Genomic DNA, 15,648 nt, shown 5'->3' on the forward strand with positions numbered 1-15,648 from the left:
TATAATAAAGTGATACTGATTTTTTTAAAGATTACATATTTTGTAAGTAGTCCCTTCACATCAAATATTGATTAACCATGAACTATAGTATGCAATCTATTTTTTTCTAATATAAAATAGTTAAATATTTAATTTGATTACCCATACACACACACACACACATATATATATATATATATATATATATATATATATATATTGATTACTGACATCAACTTAAATCAACTACGACAATTTTAATAATTTTTATTAGATATTTTATTCAAAAATATCACCATTAAATTTGGAATTTTGTTGTATTCTAAAAAATTTATAAGAACCTAAAATTATTTAATAATTTATTTATATTCGTGATTTAATATATAACTATTAATATATATATATATATATATAATTCATATTTTAGTTTACATTTATTTTGATTTATACAAATGAGACTAAAACAATTTTATATTAATGTAAATTATATATATATATATATATAATATGTGAAAATGAAATTTTTAATCTAATAAAGAATCTTAAAAAATGTTAAACAATGTAACATTTAATAAAAAAAGTTAGATTAATCTAATTTGATATTATATATGAGAAAAATATCTAAAAAAACTATACTAATATAATCCGATATTTTCTCATATATAATTATAGTTATATAACTCAATTGTCAGATTGTAAAAATATTATATATATATATATATATGTGTGTGCGATATTTTTATATCTGTATATAATTAATAAAATTTGCAATAGACAAAAACAATCATATAAAATTATAATTTAATTAGTGAATAGAACAAAAAATTCACTTTTTATAAAATGTTTGAGAATATAATATTTGATAATGATCACAATTTCAAGTTAAGTAGATGAAAAAAAAATCGTATTATCCAAATTTAATTATTATCACAGTCATTTAATACTATGTACCAATAACAAGATTAGAAAAAGCAAAGAAACTATATTTTGTAAGTATGACTTGCTAATTATTACTTGTTACGTATTATATATTTAAAAACTCAAAATGATTAATTTATATATTATTAAAAAAATTATAATATTTAAGTGAAGATAAATTAAACTTAAATTTATTTTTCAATATAATAAATCCTTATCTTTATTTGATATTAGACCATTATCAAATTATTGACCAGTATCTAGTTTTACGTACGAAATATTTATATTTTAGTGTGAAAGATTTAATATAAGAAAGTAAAACTAATTTATAATATATAAGAACAATTTTTAGTCCATAATTTTTTTTAGAATGAGTAAGATTTAAATTATTCGTAATAAATATTTATAATACTTTGAATAGCAGTTATGTTTATTTTTAAAAATGTTAGTATGGATGGCTTTTTTTTATTGTAAACTGAAAGAACTCAAACCAGAATCTTTATACAAGAAACATACACGATTAAGAAGTCAGATACGTTGACTTCTTATTAGCTATATTTATATGAAAGAAAATTAATCATTAAAAAGAATTATTAAATAAAAAATAATTTTAAAAACAAAAATAATTAGTTGTTATATTAAATTAAATATTATTTTAGAAACTAAAAGAATTATTATTTTTAAATTAGTTTTTATTATTAATTAATAATTCAGTGTTTTTTTTCTGAAGATAGATAATTGGGTTAGTGGTTTAAGGTATTTCAGGAAATTAGTTTCTTGGACGTGTAGAAGAAAATGTCAAAGTGAAGGGAATAGCAGATATTGGTGTTTTTGTATTTCATCCTTTCTTGAAAAAAAAAAACATGTTGTTTTGTTCTTGTCGGCATGAGCATATCTGAATATGATGAAGAAAATAAAAAAATCATACTTGTCAACTTCACTTCTTATTTAATACTTTCTAACTAATGATAATCTATTAATAATTTTTTAAAATGTGTTAATATTTTTTTTTTATATTTAGAACTGTGTTTCCCTTCGTAAGTTTTTTAATTTTATTTTAATACAAATAGACCTTATGACTTATTGGCACAGACTCTTTTTATTTTAATATTTTTCTAACTAATTGAATTATTCCTACTTGTGTAATTTTTAATCAATATAAGACATTAACTTTTACCAATGCACCCTCTCCATACCCTATATTATTGGATTTGTTGGTAAATAATATAATAAATAATCCTTTATAAAATTATAAAAATAAATTATCTTATAATGAATTTTAGTTTACTTAATCATGAAGGATAAAAATTGCCCTTTATGTTACTTGCTAACATAACGCAACTGTGAATTATTTTCACTAAAACATATTACATTTTTTAACATGTTTAGTAATTTAAATCAATTTAACATTTTGGTAATTGCACAAAGATATAAGATTAATAACTATTCCAATTCCTAACTAATATTGTTTCGTATACCACTTTCAGATATCATATGATTCCCTTGACAAAGGCTACAAAATGAAAGAGAAGTTGCACTATTGGGAAGGACATGGTTAGCATAAGAACAACAATTGTAGCAAGTGCATGAGAAGGTCTGGTGTTCATCAAGAGTCTTTGCAACGATCCAACTACTTCACATACGTCGGAACCATAATTCTGAAAATACTTCTTCTCCCATTCACTCCAATCCGAAGGAGTTTTACCCTTCATTTCCTGCATCTCAATCTCACGAATTCGCATTCTCAGAAGGATCATGTTCTGGTCCACCATCTTCCCGTCATAGTGCTGCCCAAAGGAGTCACTTTCTGATGCAGAGATTGAAGTCCTACTACGAGTGGTGGTGGCATTGGAGAAGAACTTGGGTGAAACAGGGTTTGATAAGAACACAGAAGAACATAGAGAGATTGCTTCCATTTTCTGGGCTTTCAAAATGCTTCCAACTCGTAAAATGTTGCAGTGCTTAGTTTTGTGATTGGAATGATAATGCGAAGAGTGTGTATATATATATATATATATATATATATATATATATATATATATATATATATATATATATATATAATGTGTGGAAGTGAAAAGGGGGTTAAGGAGAGTAAAGAAGGGTGGGAGTGGAGAAATAGGGCAGAATAGAAGGTAGCGTGTACATTTACTTGGATTTGAATGTTTCTTACGCTAAGAGAACCTTCTTCTTTTGCATAACCTCTTTTGGATTTCTTCTGTTTTAATGTATAAATAACTACCTCAACATTATCTCCATAATATATTGCAATTTGGAAGACACTTCAATTTTTAAATCAAATAAATGTAGCTAATCATAGAATGTTCGTTAATCGGGCCAATCCCAAAAGCATACGTTACAATATTAAATTAAACTATTTGAACGCTTATGTGTTTTAAATGACTCCGTTATTGAATTTTTTGTTTTGACATGGCAACTTCACTTAAGAAATTTTAAAATAAAAAATTTATAAGAATAAAATACTTGATTTGTAAATTAAACGAATGAAACATAAAGAAAATAACAAATTGATAAATTGAACTCGTGATACCGTGGCAACGGTGACAAAGGTCAAATCTCTGGGGACGAGAAAAAGCAAAGCTATTTTGACTTCTATTGATCTGTTTAATTCTATGGAAAATAAAAGGAAAGGATAAAGAAGAAGAATTTTTAAAAGGAAATAGAAACCCCTTATTTGATTCTTTTAATGGAAAAGTAATACTTGAATTCTTAAAAGAAACAAATAAATTGTCCCAGTTAAATATTAAAATTAAAAATACGTGAATAATAAACCTATAAATTGAGAAAATAATATCTATACACGCACTGAAACTATAACACGATTTTATATCTCACTTTGTTACAATTTGTTGTAGATACTAAATTTGTCAACTTTTTAATAAAAACACTAAATTCATATTTATTGCAATTTCTAATTAAATGAGTGCAATCCCTTTAAAGTGACTTTCTTATTTGTGATAAACAAAAAAAATTCAAGAAATATATCATCATTTAAACTATTTAAACGTTTTTTTGAAATGTGAACTAAATTATTTTCTATCCTTTCCTTACCAACAATAAGAAAATTTAGTTTTGCACTCGTCTCCTCCTTAAATAGTTATTTTCCATTCCGCTACTTTGATCCAATCGGTAAAAGGAGAGAAATTGCTATTCCTGTTTCTTTATTGTCTTCTGAACTTTTTACCAACGGCAGAGATTTTCCTTCAATTTTCTCCCTCCAAATATCATGTTAGGAATTGGAAAATACGCCGCGTTATCACCGGGGGAAAAATAGGAAATAAACCCACAAGTTACGTAGGAAGAAAAAATCTATTAGGCCAATGTAACTCAAGACTAAGTTCATAGAAGAAAAACACCGTGACCAACCTCAATTTTCACAAATTGTTGGTCACGGTAGTAACAGTCAAGAAAAACCAATCTCATGGATGATTCCACATAATCTCTGGCCATTGAATTATAATCAAATGAACCAACATGAGACAGTCCCGGATTATCCCCCATCACTGTTTATTATGATATGACATCTAACAGACTGTAATTCGGCCAAAATAACTAACATCCTGTAAGCATTAGCTGATGTTTTCGTTGTCCAATTATCACATTGTGTATGTGGTCTTGTTCTATAGGAAACGGCTTACTGTCTCAGTATTTGCTGGTCATCCTTTGCAAAGGTATCTTTCTACTTAGCACCTGTATTAGATAAATCAATAAATAGATGAATATCTGATATGAACAGCAGTAGGCCCAGCTGATTACAAACCTTCGAGGACAAAAGGGCCAACAAAATCTACTCTGGGTGACTCAGGGGGCTGGTTGGAATCAACTTGGACGACTGGCGGAGCCTCAAGTGTCTGATCAACTTCTTCAGAATTGATCTCCTCGAGTTTTAAAAGTGACGTGTTGTTGTCAATGTCGTCGATGGGGATTTCAAGTTGCTGGTATTTGGGTTTGTTTTTCTCGAGGAGAAGATAGGTGGTGCAATACCAAAATAGTAGTATTCTATTTTGTGCTATCACCGTATCCCTAATCCTACTTTTCCCAAAGGAAATTCGCTCTAGCGCCTGTGAAAAAGCGAAGGGAATACAAAAGTGAGTTGGTTCGGCATTCAACAAAGCACATAGAAAATAAATAAACTACTACTTTTTCCACATATTCCAAACAGTGGAAATGCAGATAGGTAATTTGTATAATTGTGTGATAGTATTCATTCCAGAAACACTTATCCAAGTGATGACAACAGATCACAATTTAATTTCAACTTAAACAGAAATGGTTGAGTGAGAGCATATTATAAGTCCAGGTTAATATTCTAAAATTATTATTTACATGATGGAGAGAGAATTAAAACATCACTACTCAAGCAACAACCATAGTTCAGTAATATTAAGAAATGGACTTTAAGCCTAACTCAACCCCATAAAACCGGCTCATAGGGTTGAGGTTTGCACCCACTTATATACAATGAAAGGCTCTAATCTCTAGTCGATGTGGGATCGCCAACACACCCCCCTCACGCCGAGACTGCCAACTCGTGCGTGGGACTATATATTATGGGTGGTCCGATAGCGGGTGGCCTAATAAGCCCAACAAACACTCGCTAGGATAGGCTCGAAATGGCTCGAAATGGCTCTGATACCATATTAAGAAGTGGACTTTAAGCCTAACTCAACCCCATAAAACCGGCTCATAGGACTAGTGGAAAGAAATAGATGAAATATATTTCTGAGATTTCTTACAAATGTGATTACAGTCTCTATTTATAGACTGTTTTACAACCTAATTAAAGAAAGAAATAATAGGCAATGAAAGCCAGAAATAATGAGTGTTTAAAGCTGGACAAATCAAATAAAATCAAATCACTAACAAATCTGTCCTAATAAATATAAAATGGAATCTGCACTTAATTATAACATAATTCTCCTGATTATGCAACACTCCCCCTCAAGTTGGTGAATGTATATCTATCATTCCCAACTTGCAAGTAAGATCTTCGAATTGTTTTGTGGAAAGTCCCTTGGTAAACATATCTGCCAATTGGAGTCTTGAAGGGATGTACTCAGTGGCTATAAGACCATCATCCAACTTCTCTTTAATAAAGTTTCGATCTATCTCTACGTGCTTTGTTCGATCATGTTGAACCGGATTGTGTGCAATACTGATAGCGGACTTATTATCACATGCCAAACCCATAGGAGCTTCATATTTTATTTTTAGGTCATCAAGTATAATCTTCATCCATAAGAGTTCACACACCCCTTGAGCCATGGCTCTAAATTCTGCCTCTGCACTTGATCTTGCAACTACATTTTGCTTCTTGCTCCTCCATGTCACCAGATTTCCACCCAAGAACATGCAGTACCCTGTGGTGGATCTCCTATCAACAATCGATCCTGCATAGTCAGCATCAGTATATACTTTCATGGATAAGTTTTCCCCCTTTTTGAATAGCAATCCTTTTCCTGGAGAGGCTTTTAAGTACTGAATAATTTTATCTACTGCCTGCAAGTGTCTTTCTCTTGGATCATGCATAAATTGACTAACCACACTAACTGCATAGGCTATATCTGGCCTAGTGTGTGAAAGATAAATGAGTTTTCCCACAAGTCTTTGATATTGTGTCTTCTCCACTTTTGGGTTTTCCTCATCATTCCCAATCCTATGATTTTGCTCTATTGGCACTCCAGTGGGCTTACAACCCAACTTACCAATCTCTTTGAGAAGATCAAGGATGTATTTCCTTTGAGAAATAAAGATGCCCTGTCTCGAGTAAGCAACCTCTATCCCAAGGAAGTACTTCAGCTTCCCAAGATCTTTCATTTCAAATTGAGCAGCTAGTCTCTCCCTCAAATTTTGTTTTTCAATCTCATCATCACCTGTAATAATCATATCATCTACATAGACCAAAAGTAGAGTGAGTTTACCATTCTGAGAATGTTTTATAAACAGAGTATGGTCACCTTGGCTTTTGTCGGTACCCCAAAGATACCATAGCTTGAGTAAACCTTCCAAACCAAGCACGAGGTGATTGTTTAAGACCATATAGGGCCTTCTTAAGTTTGCACGCCTTATTCCCTTCATTAACAATACCATAACCAGGTGGAATCTCCATGTATACTTCTTCCTCCAAGCTTCCATGCAAGAAGGCATTTTTAACATCAAATTGATGCATTGCCCAACCAAAGTGTGCTGCCAGGGAGAGAATAATCCTGACGGTATTCATTTTTGCCACTGGAGCAAAAGTCTCCTCATAATCGATCCCATAGGTTTGAGCGTACCCTTTTGCAACCAACCTTGCTTTATACCGATCGAGTGTGCCATCAGACTTATACTTAACTGTGTATATCCACCTACAACCCACTGCTTTCTTATCTTTTGGTCTCTCTATAATCTCCCAAGTCTCATTCCTTTCTAACGCGCTCATTTCTTCATTCATGGCTCGAATCCAGTTCTCATCTTTTAAGGCTTCTTGTACCGATGAAGGGATTTTTATAGAATCAATAGCTGAAAGAAAACTCTGGTGCTGCATAGAAAGTTTTTCTATAGACACAAATTGGGATATAGGATATTTGGCACAAGATCTTTTTTCTTTTCTCAAGGCAATAGGTAAATCATTTAGGTTAGGTTCAAAAGCAGTATTTAAGGTGTCCTCAAGAGTCTCACTGGTATGAGTTCTTACCTCCGGTTCAGACAATTGAAGTTGTTGTTCGACCAGGACGGGTTCTTGTTGCCTTCGCTGATATTGTTTTCCAAAATATTTGTCTTCATTATTCTTCTCTGGTAATGATGTTGGTGCAGGGTCTTTGTCATCCTCCCTAAGAACGAAATCCTGCAACAAAAGAAAAGGTGGCAACTCAAGGTCCTCAGCTTCTTGAATACTCTCCCCCTGAAGCTGAGAACTAGGAAAGAAAGACTCTGTTTCATGGAAGGTGACATCTTTGGAAATATACACTTTACAACTTTGAGGATGATAACATTTGTACCCCTTTTTGTTGGGGGCATAACCGATGAAGACACATTTGATGGCACGAGGATCTAACTTACCCCGATAAGGACTATGAACATGGACAAAAGCAGGACAACCAAAGATACGATTCTGAAGACTATTCAACATGGGAATAGAAGGATAGAATGTGGTCATAACCTGAATAGGAGCAACACCCTCTAAAACCCGAGAGGGTAATCTATTAATCAAATAAGTGGCAGTCAGGACTGCTTCCCCCCAGTAAGATCTAGGAACAGATGTTTGGAAAAGTAAAGCTCGAGTAACCTCAAGGAGATGACGATTTTTCCTTTCAGCAACCCCATTTTGTTGAGGAGTGTCCACACATGTTAATTCATGAACAACTCCATTTTCCTCAAGGAACTTGGAAAGGTTTTGGTTCACATATTCTCTTCCATTATCAGAACGCAATCTCTTAATTGGACTTTCAAATTGTGTTTGAATCATTCTGTAAAACTTTACAAACAAGTGAAAAACTTCAGACTTATCTTTCATGAGGAATATCCAAGTAACCCGAGTACAATCATCAATAAATGAAACAAACCATTTTGCACCCGAGATATTAGGAATAGGTGAAGGTCCCCATACATCTGAATGAATAAGATCAAAAGGTTTAGAACTTTTATTACCATTGGGAGTAAAAGTTGTCCGATGGTGTTTAGCAAACTGACAAACATCACAATGAAATGACTCAGCAGACACTTTTGTAAATAAAACAGGAAATAAGGACTTTAGGGTACTAAATGGAGGATGACCAAGACGTCTGTGTTGAAGCCATATCTGAGAGGATGACCCAGATTCACGACCTTGCTGAAAATTAGAAGTGTGTGCCTGTAGTCTAGCACCCTTTTTACTTTCTTCATGTTGTAAATAATATAACCCGCCCTGCTCTTTAGCAATTCCAATAGTCTTCCCCGTGGCAAGATCCTGAAAAACACAATGGGAAGGGAAAAATACCACTGCACAATTTAAATCTTGGGTAATCTTTTGAATAGACAAGAGGTTATTGGATAGTTTGGGAACATGAAGCACATTTTTTAAAGGAAATGAAGGTTGAAGGTGAATGTTACCACAACCATTAATGGGGGTAGTGGAACCATTAGCAACAGTAATATATGGCTTACCGGATAAAGTAGTGTAGGATGAAAAAAAAGAGGAATGAGGTGTCATATGATCAGTAGCACCAGAGTCTATAATCCAGATATTTTCAGTACTAGAAGCATTAAAGGATAAAAAACTAGAACTCTTACCACTCATAGTAAAGGAACAATAGCTAGATGGCTTACTAAGGGAGTCCATGAGAGTTCAAAACCAACTTTTTTCAGATTGACAAAATTTGATCCTGTTCACGCACACACAAAAAAAATCCGCCGGAAAAATTTTCCAATGGCGGTTTCCGGCGAGCAGTGGCAGTTCCGGCGAGCGACGGAAGTGGTGGTGGTCGGCGGTGGTCAATGGCGGTGGCAGTAACGGTCAATGGTGCAAGGTGGTGGTGGTGGTCAATGGAGAAAGGATAAGGAAAATAAAAAGTTGCAGCAATGAAGGCTGTCCAACAAAAAAAATAATTGCAGCAATGAAGGCTGTCCAAAAGAAAAATAATTGCAGCAATGAAGGCTGTCAAGAAAAATGATTACAGCAATGAAGGCTGTCAAGGAAAATGATTACAGCAATGAAGGCTGTCAAGGAAAATGATTACCGCAATGAAGGCTAAAAAATAAAAAATTGCGGAAGCAGAGTCTCCTAGATCAGGAGCTCTTGATACCAAGTGGAAAGAAATAGATGAAATATATTTCTGAGATTTCTTACAAATGTGATTACAGTCTCTATTTATAGACTGTTTTACAACCTAATTAAAGAAAGAAATAATAGGCAATGAAAGCCAGAAATAATGAGTGTTTAAAGCTGTACAAATCAAATAAAATCAAATCACTAACAAATCTGTCCTAATAAATATAAAATGGAATCTGCACTTAATTATAACATAATTCTCTTGATTATGCAACAAGTAATATTAAAAAATACGAGTTGATTCAAAAACGGATGATGACTGGTCTTTTCTTTCAGACAGGACTTTTGTTCCACCCTCACTTGTACATATTTAGTCAAAAACCAAAACGAACCATGTTTCCCAGCTTTGTTTTCCTTTTTAAATACTTCATAAGATTTCTCTAAAGTTTTGTTGTCCAAAGGTCACTATATCCTTTTTTTTTTCAATTGAAATGAAAAGATCCTTTTTTTTTTCAATTGAAATGAAAAGATTCATGATTCTATTCTCACCTGCTCTCCAGTTTGAATATCAAATGAATGTTGATGGTCAAATTGAAGACCACTAAATTCGTTGATAGAAACTCCCTGAAAAGCCCTGAAAGCGTGCATAAATCAATTTGATAATCTTTAGTATCAGAGCAAAGGAAACCATTATTAAACTCTGCAGGGATATTTAGCTCAATCAAGTTCTGAGTTCCTAGTTAACTCCTCTTGCTCACTCAAATCAGAAATAAGCTTACCATCTAATCAGAGAACAACTAGGAATCCAGCGGAAGATGATTGGGGTATTCTCGGGATTGACATAGTAGCCTCCAAAAACAATAAAAACTGTCATGAGAGAGGGACCTACTGCCATTGCTGCTTCAGTGGTTGGAACCATAGCACCAACAGTAAGACCCATAGCAGATGCAGCAAAAGATTCCATAGTGATAATGCCACAGAACTTTCCAAATCTAGAACATTAAACTAGTGAGTTAATTATAAGAACATTCATTGGGCACCCCCTATGTATATGTATACCCCTGCTACAGCCTTTGGAACTGAAAAATAATCCTCATAAATGAAATTATGAAACAAGGGCAATAATGGATTGTGAAGAACAGCTTAGAAAATCATGCACATTTCTCGGTCCTCTTCATATAAAAAAATATAGAAACCTTGACTCTACTATCCCAACAAAAAGTAAAATATGAAAATTTGATTCAAACTATAGCTTGTAGAGGCCAAGATAGAAACTGACCTTTGCAAAGTAGGATGAAGACGTGCCATTGGATACAAAACAGTACCAAACATTAATGGAAATGCTGCTCCAATGGGAAGCTCAGCCAACAATTTTGACAACAGATAGGGACCCAAGGAATAGGAGCCTTTAGCTCGTTCTCTATCTACAATTGCCCGTTCCTTGGGAAACACACCTACGGTTTTTGTGAGGGCAGCCATAGCTGTGTTTATTGCAGTAACCTGTGAACCTCACCATGTAATTGAGGAAAACAAACTTAGCCAACTGAATTTGTCATGTTGAAAACATAACAAGATTTGCGTTTAAAGCATTTCAAAGTGATTGTCAAGACAATTACATAAATAAAAGATGGAACACACATAGTCGAGTGTACTAGATTTTGAATAACACAATCCCTATTAATTGGTGGTCCCCATAATATTTTTATTTTATGTCAGTAAGCAAAAATCTCGCTGTTATTTTATGAATTTCACCTTAAAAGATCAACTAAACTAACATAACTAAACTAACATGACAAATAAATAAAATAGGTGTTGATGAGTGAACATTTTATAACATAAATATCAAATTAGATATTTTTCATTTTTCTCCTTGGAACTTGTTTACATCATGAAATTATCTAGCATAGAAACATTTCACTGTTGTTGGGAAGGAAATATGAGAATCAAGAACATCACATACCTGAAGCAATCCCATTCTGTCTTGTATTGAAGTCTGAGAATTTCCCATTCTCCAAAATACTGACCCAAAGATAATTGCCGATGCAACTGACATCCTTGCCCGAACTTTGTTTGTTGGAGCATCCCTTGAAGCCTAATCCGCCAGACAATCATGAATCCAATGAATGAGAAACAAGTTTCACTACATATCTAGTAAAAATGTTGACTCCATAATATGGAGAAAATAAATAATTTAACCACACAACATACAAGATGTGAAAACGATAAATAGTAACCCCACTTTTGTGATTATATCTTGCCAAATGACTTAAGGAAACCTCAAGATACTTAAATTAGTGCAAGAGGAAAACTTTATACGGGTACTATCAAGCAATTTGTCCATGTTCTCCTATCCTATGGGAAGACAGACAACAAATTAGAAAAGGGAGGACCTGCATCCATGCTCTTTTAAGGAGCAACCAAAATTGCTTCCACCAAACTCCTTTCTTCTTTGCTACTGCCCTCTGGCTGATTTTCTTTCTACTGTTTGAGAGATTGTTTACAGCAATTGGAGTTGCATATATAACTCCTGACAACCTTTCCGAGAATGACTCAACAAGACCGTCAATTCTTTTTTTAGAGGTGTAGACACTATCAGAAGAACTGTAGTCTATGGATATAAGATCAGCCAAAAATTCAGCAGGATTTGTATGATCTGGGCACTGGTACCTGTTACATGGACAGTTACCAACCAATTATTCATAACAGTGAAAAGTCATAGATAAAAGAATAAATAACATATGCACAGGCAATGTAAAGGCTTTTCATACTGCCATCCAATCCCAAATCACCATCTGTAGTAATCTTGCTAGATTTTATGATAATCACCTCATAGTCGTAATAAGGATATTCATGATTGGTTAACAATGACAACACATGCTTATTGAACTCGTTCAAAATAATATAAAATTATTTCAATGCACTTTTTTTTTACTCTAATTTAAATATTTGCAACAAACAAACAGTATGAAGATAGGGACTGTGATTTTGGATTGATCAATGAACACATAGATTGTTAGTCTGGATTTCTTGGCTTTGCTAGAAGTATACCAATTTAAATTAAGATTGTCGAATAATACAGACAGAAATGGTTATGTTATCAACTGAGTATAAAGAAGTCAGTTACAAAGAAAAAGGTTGTAAAGTAATATAATATTCAGACTTAAGAGAATTCCTAGTGTGGAGAGTGTATAATGGCATAATATAAATAAGACTAAGATGATAACCCAAATTTTGAGAAGTATGCCAGTGGTTCATCACGAGCAGGACCAGCATAAACAAGCGAACCCTCTGTTAGCAAGATGATATCGTCAAATTTACTATACACTGAACCTCTTGGTTGATGTATAGAACATATAACAGTATGACCATCTTGTGCAAGTTGCTGGAGAGTTTCCATGACTTTCTCAGCCTGGAAGGCATCAAGTCCTGAAAGCACACAAAGAAACTTGAAGACAAAATAAGCAAAGTGACAGAGCTGATAATTGTCTGTAAAAATTGACCACATTTGGAAGCAACTACTGGCTGGGAAAATCCATTTATACAATATTACATCAAAGACATAAAAAAGGGACTTTTTGTGACAAAATCATCAAAGGTGAAAAGGTGTATTTGTACATGCTAATATGCTATATGTTGCATAGATTAAAATACAAGAAATCCCTCAAATAAATGTCAATGTTAGAAAAACCAGTTCTGGTTCAAAACTTATCTCCCTGAACTATTTCTTAATATTTATTTATATGCACCATATATTCTTGCTTTACGGACCATGCACATAGACTATATCATATGCAAAGTTTAAATTCAATTCAAAAGCAAACTTTGCAAGCGTGTGATCACCTGTTGTGGGTTCATCGGAAAATATAACAGATGGACTTGCAAGCAGTTCACATGCCATGGACAAGCGTTTCTTTTCCCCACCACTAATTCCACGAACTTTTGCATCACCAACATTGGTATCAGCACAACTAACCTTTTGAAGAAAAAACAGACAGATGCCAAAGGGAGTATCAGTACCATACAACTATCAGCAAGTGCAACACATTTTGTATCATAAATCTGAAAGGGGAAAGCTGAAAAAACTATTTAAATACAAATTGTAGTTGCAGACTTGTAGCTGATCACAATGGATGAATTGAAATTCATTCTTCAAGGAAAATATAAAGGATTGTAGAATAACCTATTTAAAACTGTTCTTATATTCTAATATACTAGCAGTAACCACTTTGCACTAAACAGATTATGGCCGGAATACAAAAGCAATCATACCAAGCCTAGTTTGAAAAGAAGAGTGTTCACGAACTCATCCCTCTCTTCCGCAGAAGATATGTCGGGAAGCTGAAGTTCGGTAGCAAGAGATAAAGTCTCCCTCACAGTGAGCTGCGAGAAAAAGAGATCCTCCTGTCTCACATATGCAAACCTACACCAATAAGGAAAGGCATCTTAATTAATCTTCTTTTCGGCAAGCAACTGAAAACATTAAAAAAAATTACAGCAAATACAATTCATAAACAAACAAGCATACTTGTACGTGTTCTTCGAAGCAGGCTTTCCATTGAACTCCAAAACACCACTCAAATGCAACCGAGGAGAGGCCGTGAGCTGACCCGCAAGAACATTAAGCAACGTTGTCTTCCCTGAACCTGAAGGTCCCATTATGGCTAATAACCTTCCAGGCCTCGCTTCTCCACTGACATTTCTAAGCAGAAATCTCACCTATTCATTAACATCACCATCCAATAATCACCAAATTATAAAAAATAAACCAAAAAAAAATCAACAAATCCCTAAGATACACTACTAAGCAACTAATACAAAGGTTCATGTGAAACATGCAAATTACAAAGGTAGAAGCAAAATGCAGAGAGCATGTAACGAAATGATTAACAGACTAATTACAATAAAGATCCAAAGCCTGCAATACTCAAGCTCAATCAACAGTATGTTAGATAGCATCCAAAAATAGAAGGAAACAGGAACTCACGGACTTGGAGGATTTATCCGAAAGGGAGCAATTGATGTTTCTCCAGCTGATTGTGACCGGTGTGACCTTTCCGGTGGCACCAGCTTCGGAATCGTCAGAACCGTTCTCCAGCGTATCATCGGGGTCGTTTTCCGGCGGGAGAGCAGGGCCGGGAGCGGAGAAGACGCGGACGAGGAAGGAGATGGCGACAGCGATGGCGACCTGGCCGAAGCCACTGCCGCCGAAACCGACGATCATTTGGTGCACTTTTTTCCCGCCAAAACCCGCCATTGTCGTCTCTTCTCTTCCGTCTGAAGTGTGCACTGTGAAACCGAGTGTGAAGTGCGTGTTCTGAACGTCAGAGGTAAAGTATCCCAACGGAATAACGACGTCGTTTTAGTCGCGAAGTGAAGAACAACGGTGACACGTGTCCGCGAAGGGATTAGATAAGGTGCCTAGGAAAAGACAAAATAGCAAGCCAAAAACAATCCAATTAAGAAGAATATGCTATTTTTAAATCAATTCAACCCAAATTATTTATTATTAAAAAATCGTTAAAATGCTCATTAAATAAATAACTTTAGTAAAATAGGGAATATCAAGTTGCTTCTTTTTTAGAAACTATTTAACTTTAGTTTTAAAAAACTGAGAACAACTTTGTGAGAGTTTAACCTAACAAAAGAAGAATAACTATATCAACGATTATATTTTCTCAAGTTCATAAACGAATGATGATTTTCTTTTAGGGCTGTCAAAATAAATTCTTTAAGGTGAAAATATTTAAAAGTATTACACAAAAAATTAAGGTGAAAGCAACCCTTTAACTATAAAAAATACTAAATATATTCGATTACTTGTAGTTAAAAATTAAAAAAAGAAAAACATAGAAACCAATGAAATTCAATTTATTATGTTAGTCTATCAACATTTTTGTACTACATTGACAATAATCCAGCATCTAGAGTTCCTATAAAAGAAAGTTGATGTCTGAAAGATCCCTTCAATTAATGACAAAATCATTTCCCAAAAATATTAAGAG

At 33.7% G+C, this 15,648-nt stretch overlaps 2 protein-coding genes across 3 annotated transcripts; both read right to left on the bottom strand.

The window, feature by feature from the left end:
- Positions 1-2,328: 2,328 nt before the first annotated feature.
- LOC137828161 (uncharacterized) lies at positions 2,329-2,908 on the bottom strand. The gene has a single exon (XM_068634619.1). The coding sequence runs from the start codon at positions 2,811-2,813 to the stop codon at positions 2,388-2,390; it is 426 nt and encodes a 141-aa protein (XP_068490720.1). The 5' UTR covers positions 2,814-2,908; the 3' UTR covers positions 2,329-2,387.
- A 1,300-nt stretch (positions 2,909-4,208) lies between these two features.
- On the bottom strand, positions 4,209-15,093 carry LOC137829994 (ABC transporter G family member 7). 2 transcript variants are annotated; one of them, XM_068637056.1, is made up of 12 exons: positions 14,631-15,093; positions 14,172-14,362; positions 13,916-14,066; positions 13,487-13,619; positions 12,871-13,072; positions 12,037-12,313; positions 11,607-11,738; positions 10,926-11,146; positions 10,426-10,638; positions 10,196-10,280; positions 4,679-4,979; positions 4,209-4,608 (listed from the first exon to the last, which is right to left on the bottom strand). In XM_068637056.1, the coding sequence occupies exons 1-12, from the start codon at positions 14,898-14,900 to the stop codon at positions 4,598-4,600; spliced, it is 2,187 nt and encodes a 728-aa protein (XP_068493157.1). In that variant the 5' UTR covers positions 14,901-15,093; the 3' UTR covers positions 4,209-4,597. The 2 variants fall into 2 exon arrangements, with proteins under 2 accessions (XP_068493157.1, XP_068493158.1); XM_068637057.1 differs by lacking the exons at positions 10,196-10,280; positions 10,426-10,638; positions 10,926-11,146; ... (5 more) ...; positions 14,172-14,362; positions 14,631-15,093 and adding an exon at positions 7,595-9,325.
- Between the last annotated feature and the right edge of the window lie 555 nt (positions 15,094-15,648).

The sequence above is a fragment of the Phaseolus vulgaris genome, chromosome 7 (genome assembly GCF_000499845.2).
Source record: "Phaseolus vulgaris cultivar G19833 chromosome 7, P. vulgaris v2.0, whole genome shotgun sequence".
NCBI classification, from domain to species: Eukaryota; Viridiplantae; Streptophyta; class Magnoliopsida; order Fabales; family Fabaceae; genus Phaseolus; species Phaseolus vulgaris.